The sequence below is a fragment of the Rhinolophus hipposideros genome, assembly GCF_964194185.1.
Source record: "Rhinolophus hipposideros genome assembly, chromosome: 6".
Taxonomy (NCBI): Eukaryota; Metazoa; Chordata; class Mammalia; order Chiroptera; family Rhinolophidae; genus Rhinolophus; species Rhinolophus hipposideros.
Genome location: NC_138052.1, coordinates 70,041,651 through 70,063,087, shown reverse-complemented (window position 1 = coordinate 70,063,087; position 21,437 = coordinate 70,041,651). Strand labels below are relative to the sequence as shown.

At 34.6% G+C, this 21,437-nt stretch overlaps 1 protein-coding gene across 5 annotated transcripts; it reads left to right on the top strand.

The window, feature by feature from the left end:
* On the top strand, positions 1-20,709 carry TYW5 (tRNA-yW synthesizing protein 5). 5 transcript variants are annotated; one of them, XM_081052788.1, is made up of 9 exons: positions 21-122; positions 1,008-1,766; positions 5,474-5,609; positions 9,417-9,508; positions 11,894-11,938; positions 12,798-12,935; positions 14,682-14,769; positions 15,161-15,277; positions 17,295-19,187. In XM_081052788.1, the coding sequence occupies exons 3-9, from the start codon at positions 5,597-5,599 to the stop codon at positions 17,549-17,551; spliced, it is 750 nt and encodes a 249-aa protein (XP_080908914.1). In that variant the 5' UTR covers positions 21-122; positions 1,008-1,766; positions 5,474-5,596; the 3' UTR covers positions 17,552-19,187. The 5 variants fall into 5 exon arrangements, with proteins under 5 accessions (XP_080908913.1, XP_080908912.1, XP_080908914.1 ...); XM_081052789.1 differs by having other exon boundaries at positions 26-122; positions 5,474-5,628; positions 9,439-9,508; XM_081052787.1 differs by lacking the exon at positions 1,008-1,766 and having other exon boundaries at positions 1-122; positions 5,474-5,628; positions 9,439-9,508; positions 17,295-20,709.
* Positions 20,710-21,437: the final 728 nt, after the last annotated feature.

Here is a 21,437-nt window from a genome sequence, read left to right as displayed (position 1 = left end):
GGCAAAGGCTTCTGGGACTTGTGATAGGACGAGCTTCAGCAACCATGGCCCGGCTGCGCTTCTCTGTACCTCGGCTCGAGGGCGTCTCTCAGGAGCACTTCACGCAACACCTCTACCCACAGGTGAGGCCCTCGCACGGGTCGCATCGCAGGAAGCCGGGAGATACCTGTCCCTACCACTCGAGTGGCTCCGAATTGGTTTCTGGCGACCCCAGGGTGTGGGGAGGAGGTGGCAGGCGGCTGGAAATGCCTGGTTAGCTCTGCGGCCAAGGAGAGGGCACAAGGGGGATGTCAGCTGGTTCATCTATTACTTCTTCCGGAGAGAACAGCTCCGCGTTCCTGGGGAGCAGGGTAACCGCAGAGAGCTGAGTGCGAGAAACGTTTTCACTAGTAAGCCCTGCTCGCTGCGAAAAGCGGCCTTGCCGTAAGTCGCCCTATTCCGTAGTCTTTTGCCGTTATCAGGGCAATGGCAGTTTCTCCACCACCACCTCCGCCCCGTCTCTATTTTCCTTCAGGTTTCCTAAAGTTTAGAGGTTCTGCGGACCCCCGGTGGCGCGAACGGCCCGTCAGTCCACTGGAGTTACTGTATTTAAAGGAGCAATTTTTCACTGTACTGAGTCAATAGAAGAAGCAATGGGAATCCCCCAGGAAACTTCCACCGGTCTTGGTCTTGGATTCTAACTAATCTGGGTTCTAGTTCAAACGTTGTAATCTTTTATATGTGAATCCAAACCTTTGTTCTTTAAAAGAAAATTGAGAAAAATATTAAGGGGAAAGAAGTATTTTTACTTGCCGTGCTTTGCAAGGGAGTCGGGGGTTCCAAAAACTGAGAATAAAGAGCCCAGCAGATATTAAAAAAAAAAAAAAAAAAAAATCCACCAGTTTACAGTTAGTCTCTTGATGGTAGAAAACACCCTCAGCAGTTTTACTTGATATTTACATCTATAAGGGTGGTCAAGGAGCTACAGTTCTAGTGTAAGGGATGAATTTTTTTTTTCTTTTTTTTAGGAGTTAGCAACCTACAGAGAAGATTCAAGCCCTCATTTATTTGGGGAACTAGTGCTGAACGAGCAGGCTGTTGTTGCCCACCTCAGAATGTGCTAGTATAAAATACCTGCAAGGCAGTATTGTGAATATCGAATGATATATGTGGAAGTGCTAAGTAAGATGCATAGCAAAACGTGTTTTGTAGTTTAATCTTTCCAGACTAGACATATAAGGTCAATTAAAGTTTGAGGTCAGACAACTAAGTTTGCGAACTCATTGCAATAATGTTGCTAACGTTTTTTGATATCAGAGGGGTATATTCATGATGAATTTGTACCAATTGGACAGTTATCTAAGTTTACTATTTGGAAGTGCTGAAAAGGCTGCGTGAAAAAGTTAGACGACCTGAGAAAAAGTTAGACAACCTGAACTTTTCACCAACAATTCATGGCTCTTGTATCACGACAATGCACCAGCTCACACAGCACTGTGAGGGAGTTATTAGCCAGGAAACAAATAACTATATTGGAACAACCTCCCTACTCAACTGATCTGGCCCCCAATGACTTCTTTCTTTACACGAAGATAAAGGAAATATTGAAGATATTTTGATGACATTCAGGACATCAGGGGTAATACAAAGACAGCTCTGATGGCCATTCCAGAAAAAGAGTTCCACAATTGCTTTGAAGGGTGCACTAGGTGCTGGCGTTGGTGCACAGCTTCCCAAGGGGAATACTCTGAAGTACTCTGAATACCATAGTGATATTCAGCAATGAGGTATGTAGCACTTTTTCTAGGATGAGTTCACGAACTTAATTGTCTGACTTGCGTATGTCACAAAGAATCACTAAGTTTCATAAAGTGGAAAATCACAAACAACACTCTGGTCACAAAGTAATATAACTAGAAAATTAATAAAATTGCAAAATAAGACCTTGTTATTTTTACTTGGAAACACTAAGGTAAAGCTATGAAGGACATACATACGCCTGTCATATTTTAAATGTTTTAATAATTAACGGTGTGGTACAGGTGCATGAATAGACAGTCCAGAGGAATAGAAAGTCTGTATATGTTATATTCATATATCCACATATACAGAGGGTACCAAAAAAATGTATACACATTTTAAGAAAGGATAAACTATTAAAATTGTAATACTCAATATATACTGACAACAAAAGATGAATACAAGTCACGTTTGACTTCTGCAATTACAAGAGGTTCTCAAAGTGGTTACCATCAGCGTCCAGACACTTCTTATTACGGCAAACTACTGCTTGAGCAATGTTGACCAAAGCGTCCTCTTGTATACATTTTTTTGGCACCCCTGGGATAGATAGATAGATAGATTAGATAGATAGATAGATAGATTAGATAGATAGATAGATAGATTAGATAGATAGATAGATAGATAGATAGATAGATTAGATAGATTAGATAGATAGATCCATATATATATATCCAGAAATAAATTTCCATTCATACGGAAATTTAGTGTGTGATGAACGTGTCATTGTAAAAATCACTGGGGCAAAGATGAACTTTTAAATCAATGGTGCTGGGACAGCTGGATAGTCATTTAGAAAATGATAAAATTAGATTTATATCTGATACCTTACACAAGAGTACTCTCCAAAGGGATCAGAGCTCTAAATGTAAAAAAATGAAACTACACAAGTACTAGAAGAACAGGTAAATTCCTCTCTAATATAGGTGTATAGGAGGGCTTTCTAACTGTGACTGAGCTGTAATTCAGGTGTAATAAAAAGATTCAAGTTTACATAAAATACAAACGGGGAAAATATTTGCAACATATATTTCATAAAAGGATAGTAAAAGCCCATGTATGTGAAGAACTTACAAAAATTAAGTAGGGAAAGGCCAGAAGCCTGATAAAAGGTAAGCAGTTGACAAAAAAATAAAAATGCCCTCTAAATATTTGAAAAGATGTTCAACTTGGCTTTATAAGAGAAATTGAAGCTACACTTAGGTACCATTTCTTACCTATCATATTAGCAAAAATTAAAAGACTTTAATAATACACTCTTGGTGAGGCTGTGAAGAAACTGTCACTCATACTTCATGCCAAGTGGTATAGCTCTTATGGAGGGGAGTCTGGAATATGTAACATACATAGGAGAGTGATTGATTAAACTGTCCATTTACACTGTGGTGTACTAAGGTATAAAAGGAATGGAGATAATCTGAACTGATAGCAGTGATTTCCAGGATATCAGATGTAACATAATTATACTAGTTTAAAATTTTAAAAAGCAAGCTCTAAAAGAAAGTACACGATACGCTACTTTTTGTGTAAAAAAGGAGGGGGAGAAATAAGGAAGTATATGTTTTTGATCACTTTGCAAAAAAGATACAGGAACCATAAGTCAGAAATTAATGAGACTGATTATTTGCAGGGGATGAGTACAGGGTGGAAGAATGTGGCTGGAATGGTCTTTTTGTATAATTTTTACTTTGTCAATCACATTAATATTTTACATTCTAAAATGATAGTAATAAAATTAACAAGGATGAGGAATGATTTAAAAAAAAAATTCTAATATAGAATATGAAAAAAAAACCACCAAGTGTATCTAAGTAATGGGGAGGATGAGAAGTAACCCAAGTCGTTTTTTAACCCAATACTTTGATTGTGTGTTCTCAGTAAAGACAAAAAGAACTGTAAACAAATACTGAATTCTAGTTAGTATGCTTGTTTTTTAGTCTTATGACTTAGTAATTCTAAAAGTACTTGTGAATTCTGGGATTCCGCAATTTGTTAAACATTGAGGGTGATAGGAACCAGGTTCCTCACTGTTAGAGAAGGGAGTTACAAACATAAAAATAAGATTAGAATGAATCTTGTCATGTAAGATCAGAATTGGAGGTATCATTATTGAAAGTGTTGTGGTTCGTATATCCATTAAGTGTGCATACGTATATAGTATATATGGAGAGAGAAATAAATATAGATATATGCATATATGGTGTGTGTGTGTATTTTGGGGGAAGACAATTTCCTAGCTCTGTCCACTGAGAAGGCCTAGAAGTAAAGACACCCCCATAGCAATGAACACATCTAGCACACAGATCATGATTTCTAAATAGGGTTCCCCACTAAAAGAAACCAGAGCTGCTTGAAGAAATGACTGTAGGACTGAGAGAGAACAAGTATAAAGGATGCTGGATTGTGTTCTTTTGTCGTAAAGTAAGGAAGTGCTCAGGTAAAAAGTCCCAAGAGCCAGCTTGAAGGGGCTCCTATTGGTCAAATCTGGGATAACTTGAGCATCAAAATTATGTCAATAAATTATAACCCAGTGATTAAAATAAATAAATGGAGTAGTTAGAGCTCATTACGTTAGAATGCCAGCTAATGTAGAAGGTGATGGAATTTTTAAAAAGCACGAGTTTTGCACTCATCATAGGCATCCTTGACTCAGGCAGGAATTACCAGTTGATCAAAATTAACATCACAAATAATAGGGCAGAATACCATGTGCCACCTGACTTGTTCCACAGAGAAGGACACAACATTGCTTCTGTGGTACATTCCTTCCCAAAATGCATAATCTAAGTCTAATTATGAAGAAACATACGAACCCAAACTGAAGGGCATTCTAAAAAATAATTGGCCTGTACTCTTCAAAACTGTCAAGGTCATGGAAGAAAAAGGCTGAGGAACCATTCCAGATTAAGAGAGACATGACAACTAAATGCAATGTGGCATCTCAGGAATGGGGGGGGGATAACTATAAAGGATATTATTAGGACAGTTCGCAAAATTTGAATATGGACTGATTAGATAACAATAATATATGACAACTATAATTTTGATAATCTGGTTATGTAAGATAATGTCTTTGTTCTCAGGAAATATACTCAACTGTTGATAGAGAGAAAGTAGCTTACTATTAGCAATTTACCCTGAAATAGTTCAGAAAAAATTAAATTATCTTTAATAATATGTTCCTCTCTATACACACATAGCATGAATGAGAGCAGATGGCAAAGAAAATGGGGCAAAATGTTAAACAGTTGGTGAATCAGAGTAAAGGGTATATGGAAGTGCTTTGTGATGTTTTTGCAACATTTCCTTAAGTTTGAAATGGTATCAAAATAAAAAGGTACAAATAATATTTGATGATAGTTACAAATTATAATGATTTATATTTTTGTCATAAGTAACACTCATGAAAATGCTTTAAATAATATTTAGATTTTTTTCTTATCTCTTAGCTATTGGTGGTCTCACTGCTTTGTTTGGTTTTGTATTCCTAATGTTAAAATTTTGTTCTAAGTACATTGCATGAGTCCTCTTCCTGTTATAGTATGAATTGTCAAAAGGTTTGAGTTTGAGCATCTTGGGCTCAAGAATCATTTCTTATTTACTTTTATCCCTCTGTTGTCAAATACAACTCCTGATATATTGTTAGTTTTCCCTAATTGTTTTTTTTTTTTTTTGACTCTTTCCCCACATGTAGAGAAAACCTCTAGTGTTGGAAGGAATTGATTTGGGGTCTTGTACAAGCAAATGGACAGTGGATTACCTAAGTCAAGTTGGAGGGAAGAAAGAAGTGAAGATTCATGTTGCTGCAGTTGCCCAGATGGACTTCATTAGTAAGAACTTTGTATATAGGTATTTCCTCCTGAGGTTTACTCTGCGAATATACATAACTGGTTTTAAACCTTTACGATATTTTTGCATTATACAAAGACCATATGGCACTTCATCTTTTGGCTATTTTGATATAATCATGGAATAGCTTACTAATTTTTAAAGAATGGCTTTTAAAAAGACAAAAATTCTGAGGTTACATAATTATACAAAGACATTTCCAAAGACCATTTGTTAAATAGGGTGTATACCTGATACCATCTGGAATCATGGAAGGAAAAGAATTTTCATAACGAGATAGATTACATCTGAAGTTGGGTGTGCTGTATTCATTCAGTGCTTCACTAATCAATTGATCCTGGCATATTAGTAATTGTTATCTAGAGTTATAAATTCTAAAGTTTTCCTTCATAACCTATTTTGATTTTTAATGCCCTTATTTTTGGAAAATTTTCTAAATCCAGATTGTTTTTAGATAAGTATAAGCCCATGTTTTATTTTTCTACCTTCTCCAGAAATGTAAGACAAGTAGTTGCTATGTTTGGTACAATCTTTCATCAATTCTGATAACGTTAAAAAAAACAATCATAATTTTCTCTTTTGACGAAATAACCTTAAATACTTTTAATTTTCCTCATGGTTGTCATTTAGTTTTAGGATCTCTTAAAAGTAAATAAGAGGTAGTTTAAAGCTTCTGGATGTCTAAATTTGAAAGCTTTAAATGCTGCAATCTTATAGCTTTAATATACTATTTATTCCCTTGAGTTTATTCCCATGAATTTCATTAAAAATGTTAAAAAAACAAATGACCTTCAGATTCTGAGCATATGCAGTTCCCAGAAAATTCAATCTATTGAAAAACCATGTAGTTCACGATAGCCTGATTTTTAAAGGGAGTTAGTTCTCACTGTTCCTTCCAGAGTTTAGAGATGAGTGAAATAGAGCTTTTAATATCCAGGGCCATTCCTTTCTCATTAGAGTTTTCCAAACTCATATAGCAGCTTGCCAAAGCATGTCTCAGTTTTTGATCCTTTGAATATTCGCCATTATAGTTCTGGTTTTTAATAGGCCATGAATTGAATTTAATTGTCATAAGTTTTTCCAAGTGTAAGATCTTTTCATTTTTTAATTAAATCAAAGGGGAAGAAAGTGCTGGAATGATAAGTGTTTTTCAGCCTGCAGTTAATGATGTTTATTTTCCAGAGAGTCCAATGCTATAACAAATGGTTATTGAAACTTCATCTTGAATTGCCTGATGTTTTGTCATGAGCTATAAACTTTTCGAAACTTGTTTTTGAAGCACATACATTATGTAATAGCTCTTACCCCAGCTTCCTCCAAACTTTCCACTAGAGCCACTAGAGTTGCAAGACTTTTTTCTTAGCGCAAGGAAAAAAATAACGCTTAGTCATTTTTGGCAGTTAATGGTGAATAGGAAAGAAGGGAGGCATCTAGGCCAAAGGCAGACTAGAAAGTAAGAAATCCTCCACACATTTATTATATCATTGTTATCATTTCAGTTTAATAATAATTATACAGATGAGCACACGTAGGCTAAAAAATGTTAAATAACTTAAACCTAAGATCATACAGCTTGAACTGATGGAATCAGGGCTTACACCAAATTTGCCTGACTCCACAGAACCCATGATCCTAACCCCTCTTTGGTACCACCTCCCTTACTAGTCTGTATGACAATTCAGACAAATGGAACTTCAATAACAGATGCCCTTCTTTGTGAAACATGCATGGGGTAGATAAGATCTCAAGACCAAGGAACTTCCCAATTCATACACTGCATTTCTCCCTCTCTCAGCTTTGCTTCTGCAGAATGTCTGACAGGTACCACTCCTGAGGGAGAAGGTTGCTGGGTGCACCCCTGTTCTGATTCTCTGGATTGAGCCACTCTATCTGCCCTGTTCTTATAAAAGTCTTGAAACACTTCTGGGTTCTCCGTAGTAAAAAAGCTAAGCCTGGGCAACTGCACCCATTACAGAGGTAGCTGTGGGCCAGAGGGCTTCCATGTGGTTTCCAAATTCTTCAAAGATGCTTTGGTGGGAATGAAGGCTATATAGTGAGGTCAGAGATGGAAAACATTGAGTAGGAAGATGCCAAGTATACAGAGGGTGCCAATAAAATGTATACAAATGACTTGTATTCATCTTTTGTTATCCGTACAGATTGAGTATTACAATTTTAATACAGTTTTGTGCCTTTCTTAAAATGTGTATACATTTTTTTGGCACCCCCGGTATTTATTTATATAATTAGCCAGAAACTATAGTAGGAGATTGGTCTGAATAGATGGCAGACTCCTTTCTTTTCTCTTGCAGTGCTCACTCTACATAATTACCAGCGGTATCCCCAAGTTCAGAGTGACATACACACTCACAGGACCTAGTCGTCCATAATCTGGCATCAGATTCACTTGGCTTTGCAGGAAATAGCATTCTAGAAAGATAATATCAGTGGGATTCCTTATACCAATCCAGAAGGCTTTTATTCTTTATTCTTTTTTTTTTTTTTTGGCTCATCAAGTAACAGTTATAAGGGAACAGGACTATAGAGGGGGCTACAGAAACACCCTAGCTTAGACACCAGTAACATGAAAGACCCATGAATTTATCTTCTAGGTGCCAAGGGGCATACTCAGTTGCAGGAGTACAGTGCACACAGAGAAGCCAAAGCCCCTCTCCTTCCTAACAAGTATTTATAACCTACTCAGCAGCCTTCTAGTCCAGACATAGTTCACCCTTCAGGGGTCATTTATATAATAAACAGCGTTAATCTGATATCACAGCTGACATTCCACATTTATCTTAACCCAGTTTGTTTCTAGGGAAACATTTCTAGGAGAAGAAAAGCCCAAGGTCATCTTTATAGAAGGATTTGTATACTTCCCAGTGGAAAGATATTTGGTCGCAAGAGTGAAAAGATTACAACCCTTAGAGGTTTGGAGGCTGGAGTGCAATATGGGAGGAGAGGGGAGGCTTTTGTCCCAGATGCTTTTGAGGACTTCATTGTCTTGATGTTGCTGATAAGGGATCATCTTCGCATGGGGGTGGTACTCTTTGAATCTGGACGGTTGAAGGGATAGGATGGGACCTAGAGGAAAGATAGCCCTCTTTTACCTCCAGGACCTGGAAGTAAAAGAAACAAACTGTTCACCAGCGTGCTGGGAGCCTGGCATTTAGGCAGAAATTTTGAAGAAGAATAAAACTCAGTCATTTCCCTAGAATTCTCCTCGAGATGTTCCTCCGAAGCCTTAAAATGACAGAGGGTGGTGCAGGGGGCTGAGAACAGTGTTGGCAGCGTCTGTGTTCTGTGGTGCTGCCCTAAGGCAGGACGATCAGTGAGAAGGCCAGGGGAACTTGATCTTCACTGGACCCTTTGCCTACCTACTGTTTCTTCCAAAGGAGCAGAAGTAGTTGCCCCATTCATCACAAGACATTTTTGCCATGATACTTGGAAATAGGTAGCAGTAAGAGCTTGAAAGTTTGTGTATTTCCAAAGGTAACCAGACACCATAGAAACTTGGAATAATTTTTTTTTCTCACAGTAACTTGGAATAGGAGGATATGACATGAGAAGGATCCATCTGTACCATAGATTTAAAAATCTTTCATTTTTGAAATCAACAACTGAGGTCAAATAAGCACACCACTAATGAATTTTGAAAATTTAGAATTCCACATAATATTTTATAATAAAAATTATGACTATCACAAAACAAGATCCTATCCAACTCTTAACAAGCCCCTGTATATAGTAATTAGAGTGGTATTAGTTGATTTATTATTAATTCCAAGGATCCTTTTGTGTTTACTTCAGAACTTTACCTTTTGACAAGTTGATTCAGAGAGCAGCTGAGGAAAAGCATAAAGAATTCTTTATTTCAGAGGTAATTAATTTTAACATTTTCTTTGGAAAGCATTAATATTTGTAAATGGATTTTCTTATAAGAGAATTAGATATACAAGAGCTATAGCCTTCTCTGATAGCCACTCTTAAGGTTTGATTGTGTATGCCGTACATGTTAGTTTTGGTATTTATTAGATCCTAAACCTCGGCCAAATTATCTTTCAGTGCCTCAGTATATTAATCTATAAAATAGAAATAATAGCAGTACCTATTTCATAGGGTTTTTGTGACAATTAACTAAATAAAATCTGTACTTAACACAGTGCCTGACTAGAAACTACTCACTAAATGTTAGCTATTAATATTAACTTTCTTTGAAAATGCTTTAATTTGATATGCCAAACTCAGATGCTAATGAATTTATTTTCTTATTGACTGTTAGACTGTGTATTTTATTAATTTTTATCAGTGTGATTTCTGTTGTGTGTATTTGCTATAACGTTTGTTCAGAATAATTCTTTCTTACATTATAATCCACCTTTAGATAAGTCAGTTTAAATATCTTGAGATAAAGCATTGCGGCTTATATAAATACATTTTTTAAAAATTCAGTGTTATCTCAAAAGCACATTTTAAAAATAAATTGCTTTTTAAGCTTTGAATAAAGCTGTTGTCTGTTTTTGAGTCAGCTGGGCTTGTGGTTAGTTTGATTGTAAAGGGTGTTGCATCTTAACAGTTTTCTCATCAGGTAAAGATTATACTAGATTACCACCAAGGTCCCTAAAAACTCTGGAGGTCTGCGGTTCCATAGAATGACTAGAATGTCTAATAAAACTGATTCCATTAGCTGTACCTGAAAAATGTTTTTTAACTTTACAGCCAAGCTTAAACATGTGTATTCAGTTGCCCTTTGGCATTTTCTTTTCCAAGGGTAATGAGAGGCACAGATTTAAATAGCCATGAAATGTCAAGTGAAGAAAATGAAATAGAAATGAGGCAAAGAATTAAAGTCTAAAAATTATGGAAAGTGAGTCAATAAGATGAGTATGGACTGTCAGTGTGGTCCTCCAGGAAGATGCTGAGATGGAATTTGAAGTGCAAAAGGTTTATTGGGGAATAATACCTGTGAAGGGAAAGGGCGGAGGATTGGGTAGAGGGAAGCCAACAGCCCGTGGTACTGATCTGACAGTCTCTGCCAGCTCACTGTGGAACTGCTGAGCAAAGACTGCCCGGTAGAGGAGTCCTCTGTTGGGTAGTAGTGTCTATGCCTCTTACCGTCTGGCTCAGTCATTGGTTAGGGCTGTCCCAAGAAGAGCTTGACCTTGGTTCAGAGGCTGAGGTGGACCTGAAGGAGTTAACAGCTGGCAGCTACAAGTTAATCTCACTCCTTGCAGCTAAGTAGTGAGTGCTTTCTTGACGGGGTCTGTGCAGTGCATCTCGGTATCTGCCACATGAATTTATTTTTAAATCCTGAACTATTAGAGCTGGTAGAAAACTCTTGGAATTTTGAAGAACATATTTTGAAAACTATTTAGCCGGTAGTAAGTTTATAGCCGGTAGTAAGTTTATAGAATATACCTGATATGGTACTAGCTGAAAATATAAAAACAATGAATCTGAAAGTTTAAATTTATGATCATAGATTTATAATGTATTACTGAGGTAAATACAATGTATTTTGCAGTTTATATTGTAACAGTCGGTTCAGATATAAGAGGTAGAATGCTTGTGTTGGATGGCCCCTGTGCTTGAGCAGGTATATCTCAGTTCTCTAATTCTTATAGGAAATGCAGGCAACAGCAATGTTTTGTTCCCTATTATAGCTACATAGTGAAGTATAATTGATAATTTAAGTATCAACTTATATTTACTACTATAAAATAATGTATTTCTAATTTATACGTGAGCTGACTCTTAAAAGATTTGGCTTGAGAATTTATATAATCAGGGATAGGCTTAGCTTGATAAAACAATGTTCCAGATTTTTAAAAAAAATTATTTCAAGTATTTTATTTATACCCTGTTCTATATTTGTATTATATTAGTCCATTGTTGGCTTTAACAATACCTTGAAATCATGTGTGCTACACAAATGGGAATTCTTTTAAGTCTTAAGACATTATTAAGAGTCTAAATGATTTGGAGTGTAAAGTCTAAATTAAGCATTGTGGCTTTAAATGTGATATGTACGTACTGCCTTTAGAATTTATTTTACTTAATGTTTTGTGGATCCAGTCATTATTATAAGCAGTATATAGAGACATTTCTTTATATGGCCACCAGAGAGCATTAGTAGAAAGGGTAAGAAAACGGAACTGTTTTGAAACTGACTTAATGCGGTTAGATTTTAAGACCGTTTCCTTCTGTTTTTACTTTCTAATATTTTTACATGAGTACTGATGTCATTTTCTTTGGGATGTTTAAGGATGAGAAGTACTATTTACGGTCACTTGGGGAAGACCCCAGAAAGGTAAGAAATCTGAGTGTAAGACAATTGTTCAAAGTCTAAATGGATATATATATATATATGTATATATATATTTTTTGATGTATATATTTTAACTGGCACCGTAATTTGTATTATTACTGCCTGATACATGACCTGTTTTATCCTTTTCCATTTTTTTCTCAATGATTCATGCCCTTAAATAAGTACTATTAAAAGTTGATAACTTAGTTTTCAAGTAGGACCATAGAATCTTAGTGTTTAAAGTCGTCTACTCCAATGTGTGCACAATTAAGAAATCCTTTCTACTGTATATTTTATAGATTGCCATTCAGCTAATAATATACATTCTAAAATAATTATAAAAATTCTGAATAATCCATTATATAAGCTTTGACATGCATTCAGAGTCCAATTAATATGGCTTCAGTATTAAGGAGTGGTCCCTGAAATGATTAAGTAAGATGATATTTTTTTCCTTTATGTCACCATTTACTTCTTTACCTTCTTTTATTCTCCTCCCTCAGTGAAATCCACAAGTTTTACATAGTTGATAACATTCAAGTTATTGACTGCTAAACTTAAAATACTTAATATTAGATGACAATTGTATAAATTTTGCTTAATGTAGGAAGAACCTTTCTATAAATGAAGCATAGCTAACTTAACCATAACGATATTATTGACTCTGCAGTCTTGATACACAGTCTGTTATTCTTCATTTCTTGGCTATGGTCATGTCCTAGTATTTTAAAGCAGTGAAGAGAGTTTTGCCCCATTCCCCCTTAATATCATGGGCTCTGATGGAAACCTTAGATATGATAAGCATTATGCCAATATTGTGTTTATTATTAAAATTCTTACTGTATTTCTCTCAATGCAGGATGTTGCAGATATCAGAAAGCAGTTTCCGTTATTGGAAGGAGATATTAAGTTTCCAAAATTCTTCAAAGAGGAGCAGTTCTTTTCCAGTGTTTTTCGAATTAGCTCACCAGGATTACAACTTTGGACACACTATGATGTATGCTCCATAAATGAGAAATCTAAAGCTAATGGAGATCTTTAGCACTTACAGATTTAATAGTCATAGGTCCAGCTCTGTTGGCTACGCTCAAGATCTTTGACAAGTAATTTGCTGAATCGTCAGGTTTGAAAACAGGTGCTCTGCAAGGCAGTGATACGGAGTGAATTATTAGCTAATGCCAAAGCCTAGTTTTTCACATTTGCATTTCTCTGTGGGCTTGCTCTTGATGCATTATCACATGTATATATACTGAATTTTATGAAGTGGTGGTTTTTTTTTACATACGAAAAATGGCCACCAGATGAGGGTGAAAATTGTGAAAGTGGAAAAAGTGCTACGATTGTGGTATGAGAATATTGAAATGATACACATGACTAGATGGAACTGTTATTCAGGTGAAAGGCAGAAGTTTGTGGAAAGCCATTTCTAGTTACAAGAATTTGGGGATATCGATGGTCTTAGGACATATAACCTCTGAGAATGTCAAATGTCTACTGTATTTGTTGAGTAACAAGATGTATAGATTATTCATTTTGATCATCCTATGGTGTTCTATTTTTATTTGCTTAAATATATACATATAAGTATTAAAAAATATATACATCTAATATTGTATATGGTTTTGATGTTGAGTGGAAAAACTTAGGAAGCTACAGCAATACCTAATAGGTGTCTAAAGATAAAAGAATTTTTTTTTAAGTTCTAAATAAAACTATATTAAGTTTTATATATGTGTTTTATAATTCAGCTGAGGACCTTTTGGGAGGATTTTAACATAGCCACTTCATAATTAAGTGAGATAAGACACAAAATCTCAGCATATTATGTTTTAAAGGTTTTACATAAATGACATGATGAGAAAATGATGTGGTAACTCAACGTTTTTAACTATTCTATGATTTTTAAAATGTTAAGTAGTATTCTTTTTATATTGAATTATAATGGAGTATTATAAAGCTTAAATTAAAAATAAGTCAGAGGCTTGCTAGTAATATAGTTAAGGTTTATATAAGTAAAGAGTGTAGTTAGTGGTTAAAGGAGAAATGCTTTGTAGAAGTGATATGTAAATAATCATGAATATATCTTAGTATATTATATTTTAATTCCTTAATTGAGAATTATGTAGCTCTGCCTTTTAACATTTTTCAGTCTGTACCTACAAAGTGCACCCTTGCATACACAGAATAGTCAAGATTGCTCCGTTAATAGGTATATCAAAAAAATTTGTCAGGTTATATTCCTATAGAAATCATTTAGAAATCAAGATACCTATAACCAAATTATGGCTGGCCATACATTAAGTTATTAAAAGAGCAGTGGTTGCCACAATACCTTGTATTTTCCCAACACCTACATTTTCTAAGTGCTTTCAATCTATTGTCCAATGTTGGCCTGATAGCATTCCTTGTCAGGTAAGTAATATGTACTAACCAAGGGGAGCCTCAAATAGGTGTAACTACCCTCACCGTCATAATGGTGGGGAAAGGGCAAACAGTTTTGACTTTAGATTTCCTCATGGCTTGCCAAGCGTTTCCATTTTAAAGCAGAAATATCTTAGTGAAGGCGCAGTTGTGTTTGGAATACAAGTGTTTTCATTGCAATATTACAATGTTTTATAAGAGTTTTAGATAATGTGAGCCAAGTCCCACTAAAAGACGGGATTTAAACATTAACTGGAACCGTTGTTTCTATTTAATGTGCATTTTAGATATTTCTTATTGAAAAGTTCTTATTGGTCTTTAGGTAATGGATAACTTCTTAATACAAGTGACAGGAAGAAAGCGTGTTGTACTGTTCAGTCCTCGAGATGCCCAGTATTTATATTTATCAGGTACTTTATTTTAAAGTTTATATTTTTAAAGTTTAGTTTATTCAGTTATTTTTTGAGAAATTTCTTTATTCTCATAGGAAAACATTTTAGGTCTTCTTCCTAGTAATTGTAATGTATTCTCCATTGTACGTGTGTATACATGTGATTATAGGCTATATGAAGAATGAAATTTTCAGATTTTCTTAATTGTATTACATCGATGTCAGTGGTCATAAATAAAGGGTGGGTCATTGAAAATTTTCTTAGGTTTCAGGACAGTAGTAATTGTTCTCACAGTTTGGGTACAGTAAGTAATTACACAGAAAAGAATAACTTTTCAAATGTATGTAATTTCTTTTTTAAACATGCTAACTTTGCTTAATCTGTATTATCCTTTCTTGTAACTTTTCAGGTACTAAATCCGAAGTACTGAACATAGATAACCCAGACTTAGCTAAATATCCACTATTTTCCAAGGCTAGAAAGTATGAATGTTTCCTTAAAGCTGGAGATGTATTATTCATTCCTGGTAAGATTTCTAGAACTCAGTAATTTGGTATTTAAAATCTGTACTGTCACTCATCCATTGTATGATTTTTTAGTACAAAAGTATATTTGTTATATGTATCCTGTCCTGCACAAGATGATTTTTATACACAACTGTGTACATGTATTTAAAAGTATGCTTAGGCAAATTACAAAGTTAACAGTCTTGTTTTGCAAAGGCAACCTATAAATATTATACTCTTACTTTATTAAATGACATCAAGCAAGATACTTTCTATCTGGGAAAGGTTACACCTGGTTATTCTTTTTAATCATCTTATTTCTAAAATATTTACATGTTTTAGAACTATGTCTCTTAAGTATTTACCAAGAAATGGTACATATATTTCAAAGCCAATACAGATTTAGAGATTTTATTAAATATCAAAATGTTATAATCTCCAACACCTGTGATGTCTTTTGTATACATTATTTTTCTACAGTCTGAAATAGTGTTACCTAATTTCTTTGTACAATAAGCATTAGTTGTTACTAATGTGATGTAACTAATGTCTATAATTATTCTGAAGTGATACCTGAAAATTATAAAATAATGAAGGGGATGCATTAACAAACCCTATATATAGTTATTTTCCCATGTGTAAGTTAATGTTTATAATCAGTACCGCTTTTCAATGATAAAATTAAGTTTGAAAATATTAATAAAATTAAATTTTAAAATATTAATAAAAATACGATGATTTCATTTGCGGCTAGATTATAAATTTCTTGAGGACAATGAACCGTGTTCTGTTCATCTTTGTTTTCTCCAAGAGGCCTGATACAATGTCCTTCACATAATTGTCTATAAAAATATGATATTTTGACCTCTAATTCTTATATTCATTGAAAATATCTAGCACACTAGTCTTTATATCTAATGCTTAATTTTTTTGTTCTTTTTATCATTAGAGTGTGGTTAAGGATTATTTGGTTTTCCCTTACTCTGTGCACAACTTTAATAAAAAAGGGGGGGGAGCCAGAAATGCTGACTATTTGCATATATTTTGAAATAAAAGCAAGTTTCTCATCTTTGGATTTAAATTTAACAGAATAGTTAACTTTTTTCCTGTTATATTGAATAAAAAAAAGATTCTGAAAGAGTGGTTAAGATTGAAACCACATTTGAAAACTAGTTCTGCAAATTAAAATATTTTAAGCTTTCATTTTTTCTAGAGCACTCTTTGAGTTTATTTCTAAAATTCAGCATCTTATAAATCTTCCTTTCACTAGCTAAAACATATTTTTGGTGTGATTAGTATTTCTTCTTTGTTATATTGTGGTATTGCTTTAGTATTCTTGTAAGCACCTATATTTTGAAAATATTTACACTCAATTGAAAACAAACAAGTAAACTTTGTAGTGGAAGTAAAAAGCAGCTATGTAATATTGTAAAGTTTACTTACCCTCTTCACCAAAATGCTTGCTTTAGTTTTATATACTTATTGTAAAGGAGCTGAAAGAAATATAATTACATTAGAAATATAAAACTGAGGAGGCTACAATGAATGCAAATTTTAGCAAGCTAGAAAACCAAATGCAGCTTGAACAGGAAGTCTTTGAGAACAAAAGTACTGTACTGAGTCAGAAAAGGTCAAATATACTCCTCAAATAATTGAAATGTTCTGTGTACAAAAAACAAATACTTTGATGTGGTTCTGTGACTCAGGAAGTGTAAACAAGTAACACAAAACACAGCCCCAAATTACAGAACTACAAAACAAATATAACTTTATTATGTCTTTCAAGTTAAAAGGGAAAAATTGCTATTTCCAAAGGTTTTAAATGTAGGGTTGTGCTGTTGACACTTTAAATTGGTTGGCAGTTCATAAAAGTTAAAATGATTCTGTTTAAAGATGGGAGCGTGCTAACGAAGGGATCTAGTTATATAATAAGAATTATTTCTTACATTGGCTACATGCAACTTGTGATATTTCACTGACATTTTGGGTTTTTTTTTTTAACTAGGTTTTATTTTTAACTTTTTTTTTTTCCTCCAGCTTTATGGTTCCATAATGTAATTTCTGAAGAGTTTGGAGTGGGAGTGAATGTCTTTTGGAAACACCTTCCGTCTGAATGCTATGATAAAACAGATACCTATGGAAACAAAGATCCTACAGCAGCGTCAAGAGCAGCACAAATTTTGGACAGAGCCTTAAAAACACTGGCTGAACTACCAGAGGAATACAGGGACTTCTATGCACGGCGAATGGTCTTACACATTCAAGACAAAGCCTATAGCAAAAATTTTGAGTAAATAGCGAAGTGAATGCAATGAATATAAACTTTTAAATACAGTTCAGCTCAATTATTAGAATAATATTACAAGACCTAAATTGTTTTTATAGATTGTTAAAAGAGGAAAGGTAAATCAATTTCAGATGTATAGATAAAGTACAGAGGGGTGTTTGTGTAGTTTCTACTTAATACAGATTGTTGAGGTTCAAAGAACGCTGTACTGGGACCATTTTTTAGCTTCAGATGCAAATAACTAAAAATTCCACTTAAAATGACTTAAAATGTATTGAATCATTATACATGAAGTCTGCTGATATATTGGGCTTTACTGTTTCTGATCCAATGACTTACTGGTGTCGTTAAGAAACTCTGGGGCTTTTTTTCTCTCATTTTCAGCTGCAGCATTGGTGTCATCCTAAGGCTGGCTATCCTCGTGGTCATGGAATGATTGCCAATAGCATTGGGCTGTGTGCACCTTCATTTACATGCAGTGGAGGATTCAGGCTGGATTCCAGGGGCCCTCTCTTAATACAAGAGTTTTCCCAGAATTTGCCGCCAAACCCTTGGGTCTCATTGATTTGGCTTATAAGTGTCCATCCCCGAGCCAGTGACTGGCAAAAGGTATGGAATAACCCTTAGGTCAGTTGGGTCTACTGGAGCTGGAAGTGGAATCCTCTTCTTCTGAAGTACATGAGGTACATACATGGGAATAGAATGGAAAATTTTTTAAATCAGGATTCTGATAAAGGAAAAAAAGGTGGGCAACCAACAATGTCTACTGCAGTGATTTTTGAGCTTTTAAAAATAGATGGCTAGGTCCCAACTTTATAGACTTTGATTCAGTATGTTTGGGGTTTGGTATGGGTATACATATGTAATAGACTTCATAGGTTGTTTTGATGTGTAGTCAGGATTGAGACAATTGGATTAGATGATAGTAATTTGGATTACTAGTTTTATTATCCATCCAAGACAATGTTTAATCTGATCCTGGTTTTCTTGGCACCCAGTATAAATCAGGCCCTGCCCCCTTTTGCAGTCTTTGAATGTCAGAAAATATTCAAATCAGTTTTAATGTGTACCTACAGCTAAACTTGAACCTAATTAAAGTTTTCTCCACTAAACGCTTTTCCACCTATCACTTATTTTAAAGAAAAAAGAATTTTAAGAACACATACATGAGAGATCCCAATAATGTTGTCATTGAAAACAATGAGCCATTGTATGTGGATCTGTGCCATTCTTTGTTTTGGACCTAGTAGTTATTTGTACTGCTATTGAAGATGAAATATATTTACTGGATACAAATGTGCCCATCTAAAGGGATCAGAGTATATCAATTTGGTGCATTTTTAATTAGAAAATAATTTGATCGAAAACAATTCATCCACTCATACCCTGTGTTTGGAGTTAGATAAATTTCAGGTATAAAAAGCAAATTGTAATAAATAAGAAAGGAAAAGTATATAAAAACTATTTTGAACTTCCTAGGCATCTTTGAGGATACTGAAGTTATTCAGGTCAACACAAGTGAAGAGAATCTGTCAGAAAAGGAATTGTTGTATTAGCCAGATATAATTACTAGATTTTGATATTTGGTTACTTCTTAGGTTAAGCAAAGAACTTTTTAAATGACTCTTTTTCCTTTGGGAAGGAAAAAAAGAAAAAGAAAACCCGTTAGTTTGAACGGTATTTATAGTCAGCTTTTTAATAAACCCTCCTTGGTTTTGCTTTTTTTTTTTTTTTAAACCAGTAAGAGAATGAATGCAAAGCATATGTCCAGGGCCACATAGAAAATCTGGAAGTAAAAATGAGATTTCAGTTTACTTAGTGAATATTCATTTTAATTAGTTTATTTGGTAAGCAAACTGAATGACCTTAGGCAAGTTTAATAATCTTTATGAAGCTTATTTTCTTCACTTTTAAAATAGAACTAACTTAAGCTTTCTAGGGTTGCTACAAAAATACAGGGAGTTCAAGGGCAGGCACATGATTGATGGCTGGTACTAGCTTCTACTTAATTATAGTCCTTATTTGCTGAGAGATTTGAGGTAAATTATGACGTCTAGAAAGCTTGAGATGAACACTTTGGGAAGTTTTAAAATTATTTCCCTGGTCATAATTGTTAATGTTGGTGTTTATTTTATATTTTAATCTTTTTTGCCTACCTGGTTGAGACCAAATGAGATGTTTTTAAATGTATATTACACAGTATTTGTTAGCTGTAACTTCTCAGGAATTCCAAATCTTAGAATTTTGTTGCTGAAAGGGATCTTAGAAATCACTCATCAATCCAGATTGCTTAAGTGATTGTCCACGCTCACAAAGCTGGGTGATAGAAATTGGAATTACAGTTGTGACTAGATTGGTAATTCTCCATTCTTTCTCCTTTAGGCATAGCTCATCTCAAACACTTCTGAATACATTATATAGTTATTTGGCTACAGTTTGGGGCTTGACCTCACCCACAAAGGAATAGTTTTCCTCTGCCAGGGAAATTTCTCATTGTACTGCTTGTTACATAGACAAGGGATACAAAATAAGACTAATGACGAATAGGTAGACAGTAGAGTGTAATATAAAAATGGAATATGTGCAGTCATAGAATGAGACAGACATATGTATAATGACAACAAATTTTCCAAGATAATTAAATGAGAAAAAAGTTTGAAGCTATGGGTATGGTATGCTGCCATTTGTATAAAACAAAGATATGCTCTAAGTAGACATACTTGTCCAAACAGAATTATCACCGCAAGGACACATTAGAAACCAGTGACAGTGGCTGCCTCTGAGAAGAGGTTACACAGTAGGTGGGCAGACTGGAGTCTGCAGTTTGTATTATTTTAATTTTCTGCCCCGTATTAGTCTTAAAAAACAAATTTTAAAAATACATGTGGATAGTAGCTTTTCACGAACATTAACAGTATTTGTCTTGGTACATAGTTATGTAACTATGTACCAAGACAAATACTGTTATTCAGTAATTAATTTCACACTTGTCACTTCCATGAAATATCAAAACAAGAGAAACAAAGTCAAGGAGGCTTATTTTCCATCTTTCCATACTTTTGAACAGCAGCTATTTGAACATTTGGAAAGAACCTTAGTAAAGGCAGTTCTCTCACCTATCTAAAGTTGCCAGTAGAAATCTAAGCTGAATTTAAGAAGTTGACCAAAAAAAAAAATGCAGGTCTGAATGGAGTTGGAACTGTGCTGCTGTGACTCCTTCCCCCAGTGCTAAAAAACAGATGTAGTCAGGAGGAACTAACAGATTGGCAGTCCCCCACACACCTCTGGTGTTACCTTAAAGACTTATTTCAAGCATGAGTGTTTAGATGTCTTAAATACACCTCAGCTGTATTGTTTTTTAATCTTCCATTAAATGGAATACTAACATGACCATCTAAGTGACTGCCTATCTCAACCACTAACTTAAAGCTACTAGGCCTCTCTGCCTTTGTAAAGAGCTACCAGAATTTACAAATAAAGTCAACCTACATGTATATCTTACCCTCTAAAGCATGTTTCTCTTAAAGGCTCTTACACAACAACTCTTACATGAATACTACCTTTTGTTTCATACTTTACCTCTTAAGTCTTACACATTTCTATACTCACACGCTGAGTTTTGTCTTTACTGTAGCCTTAGTGCCTAGACCTGCCTTGTCCTTGCTGAGTGCTTAGATGTTACACAAATGAAAAACAGGTCACACCATATTCTAACCAAAGAATACAGACACCTGAGACGATTAGCACCAAAAAGGAAGAACTTCCTTATTTTTTGAGAGATTTGTTCTCTAAGAAATTCAACAGAAGAAATGGAAATAATGTAAATTTTTGAGAATATAAAGCAGATATGTATTGTTATAGGAAAGTTTCAAAGTCGCTCATTTGAAAAAAAC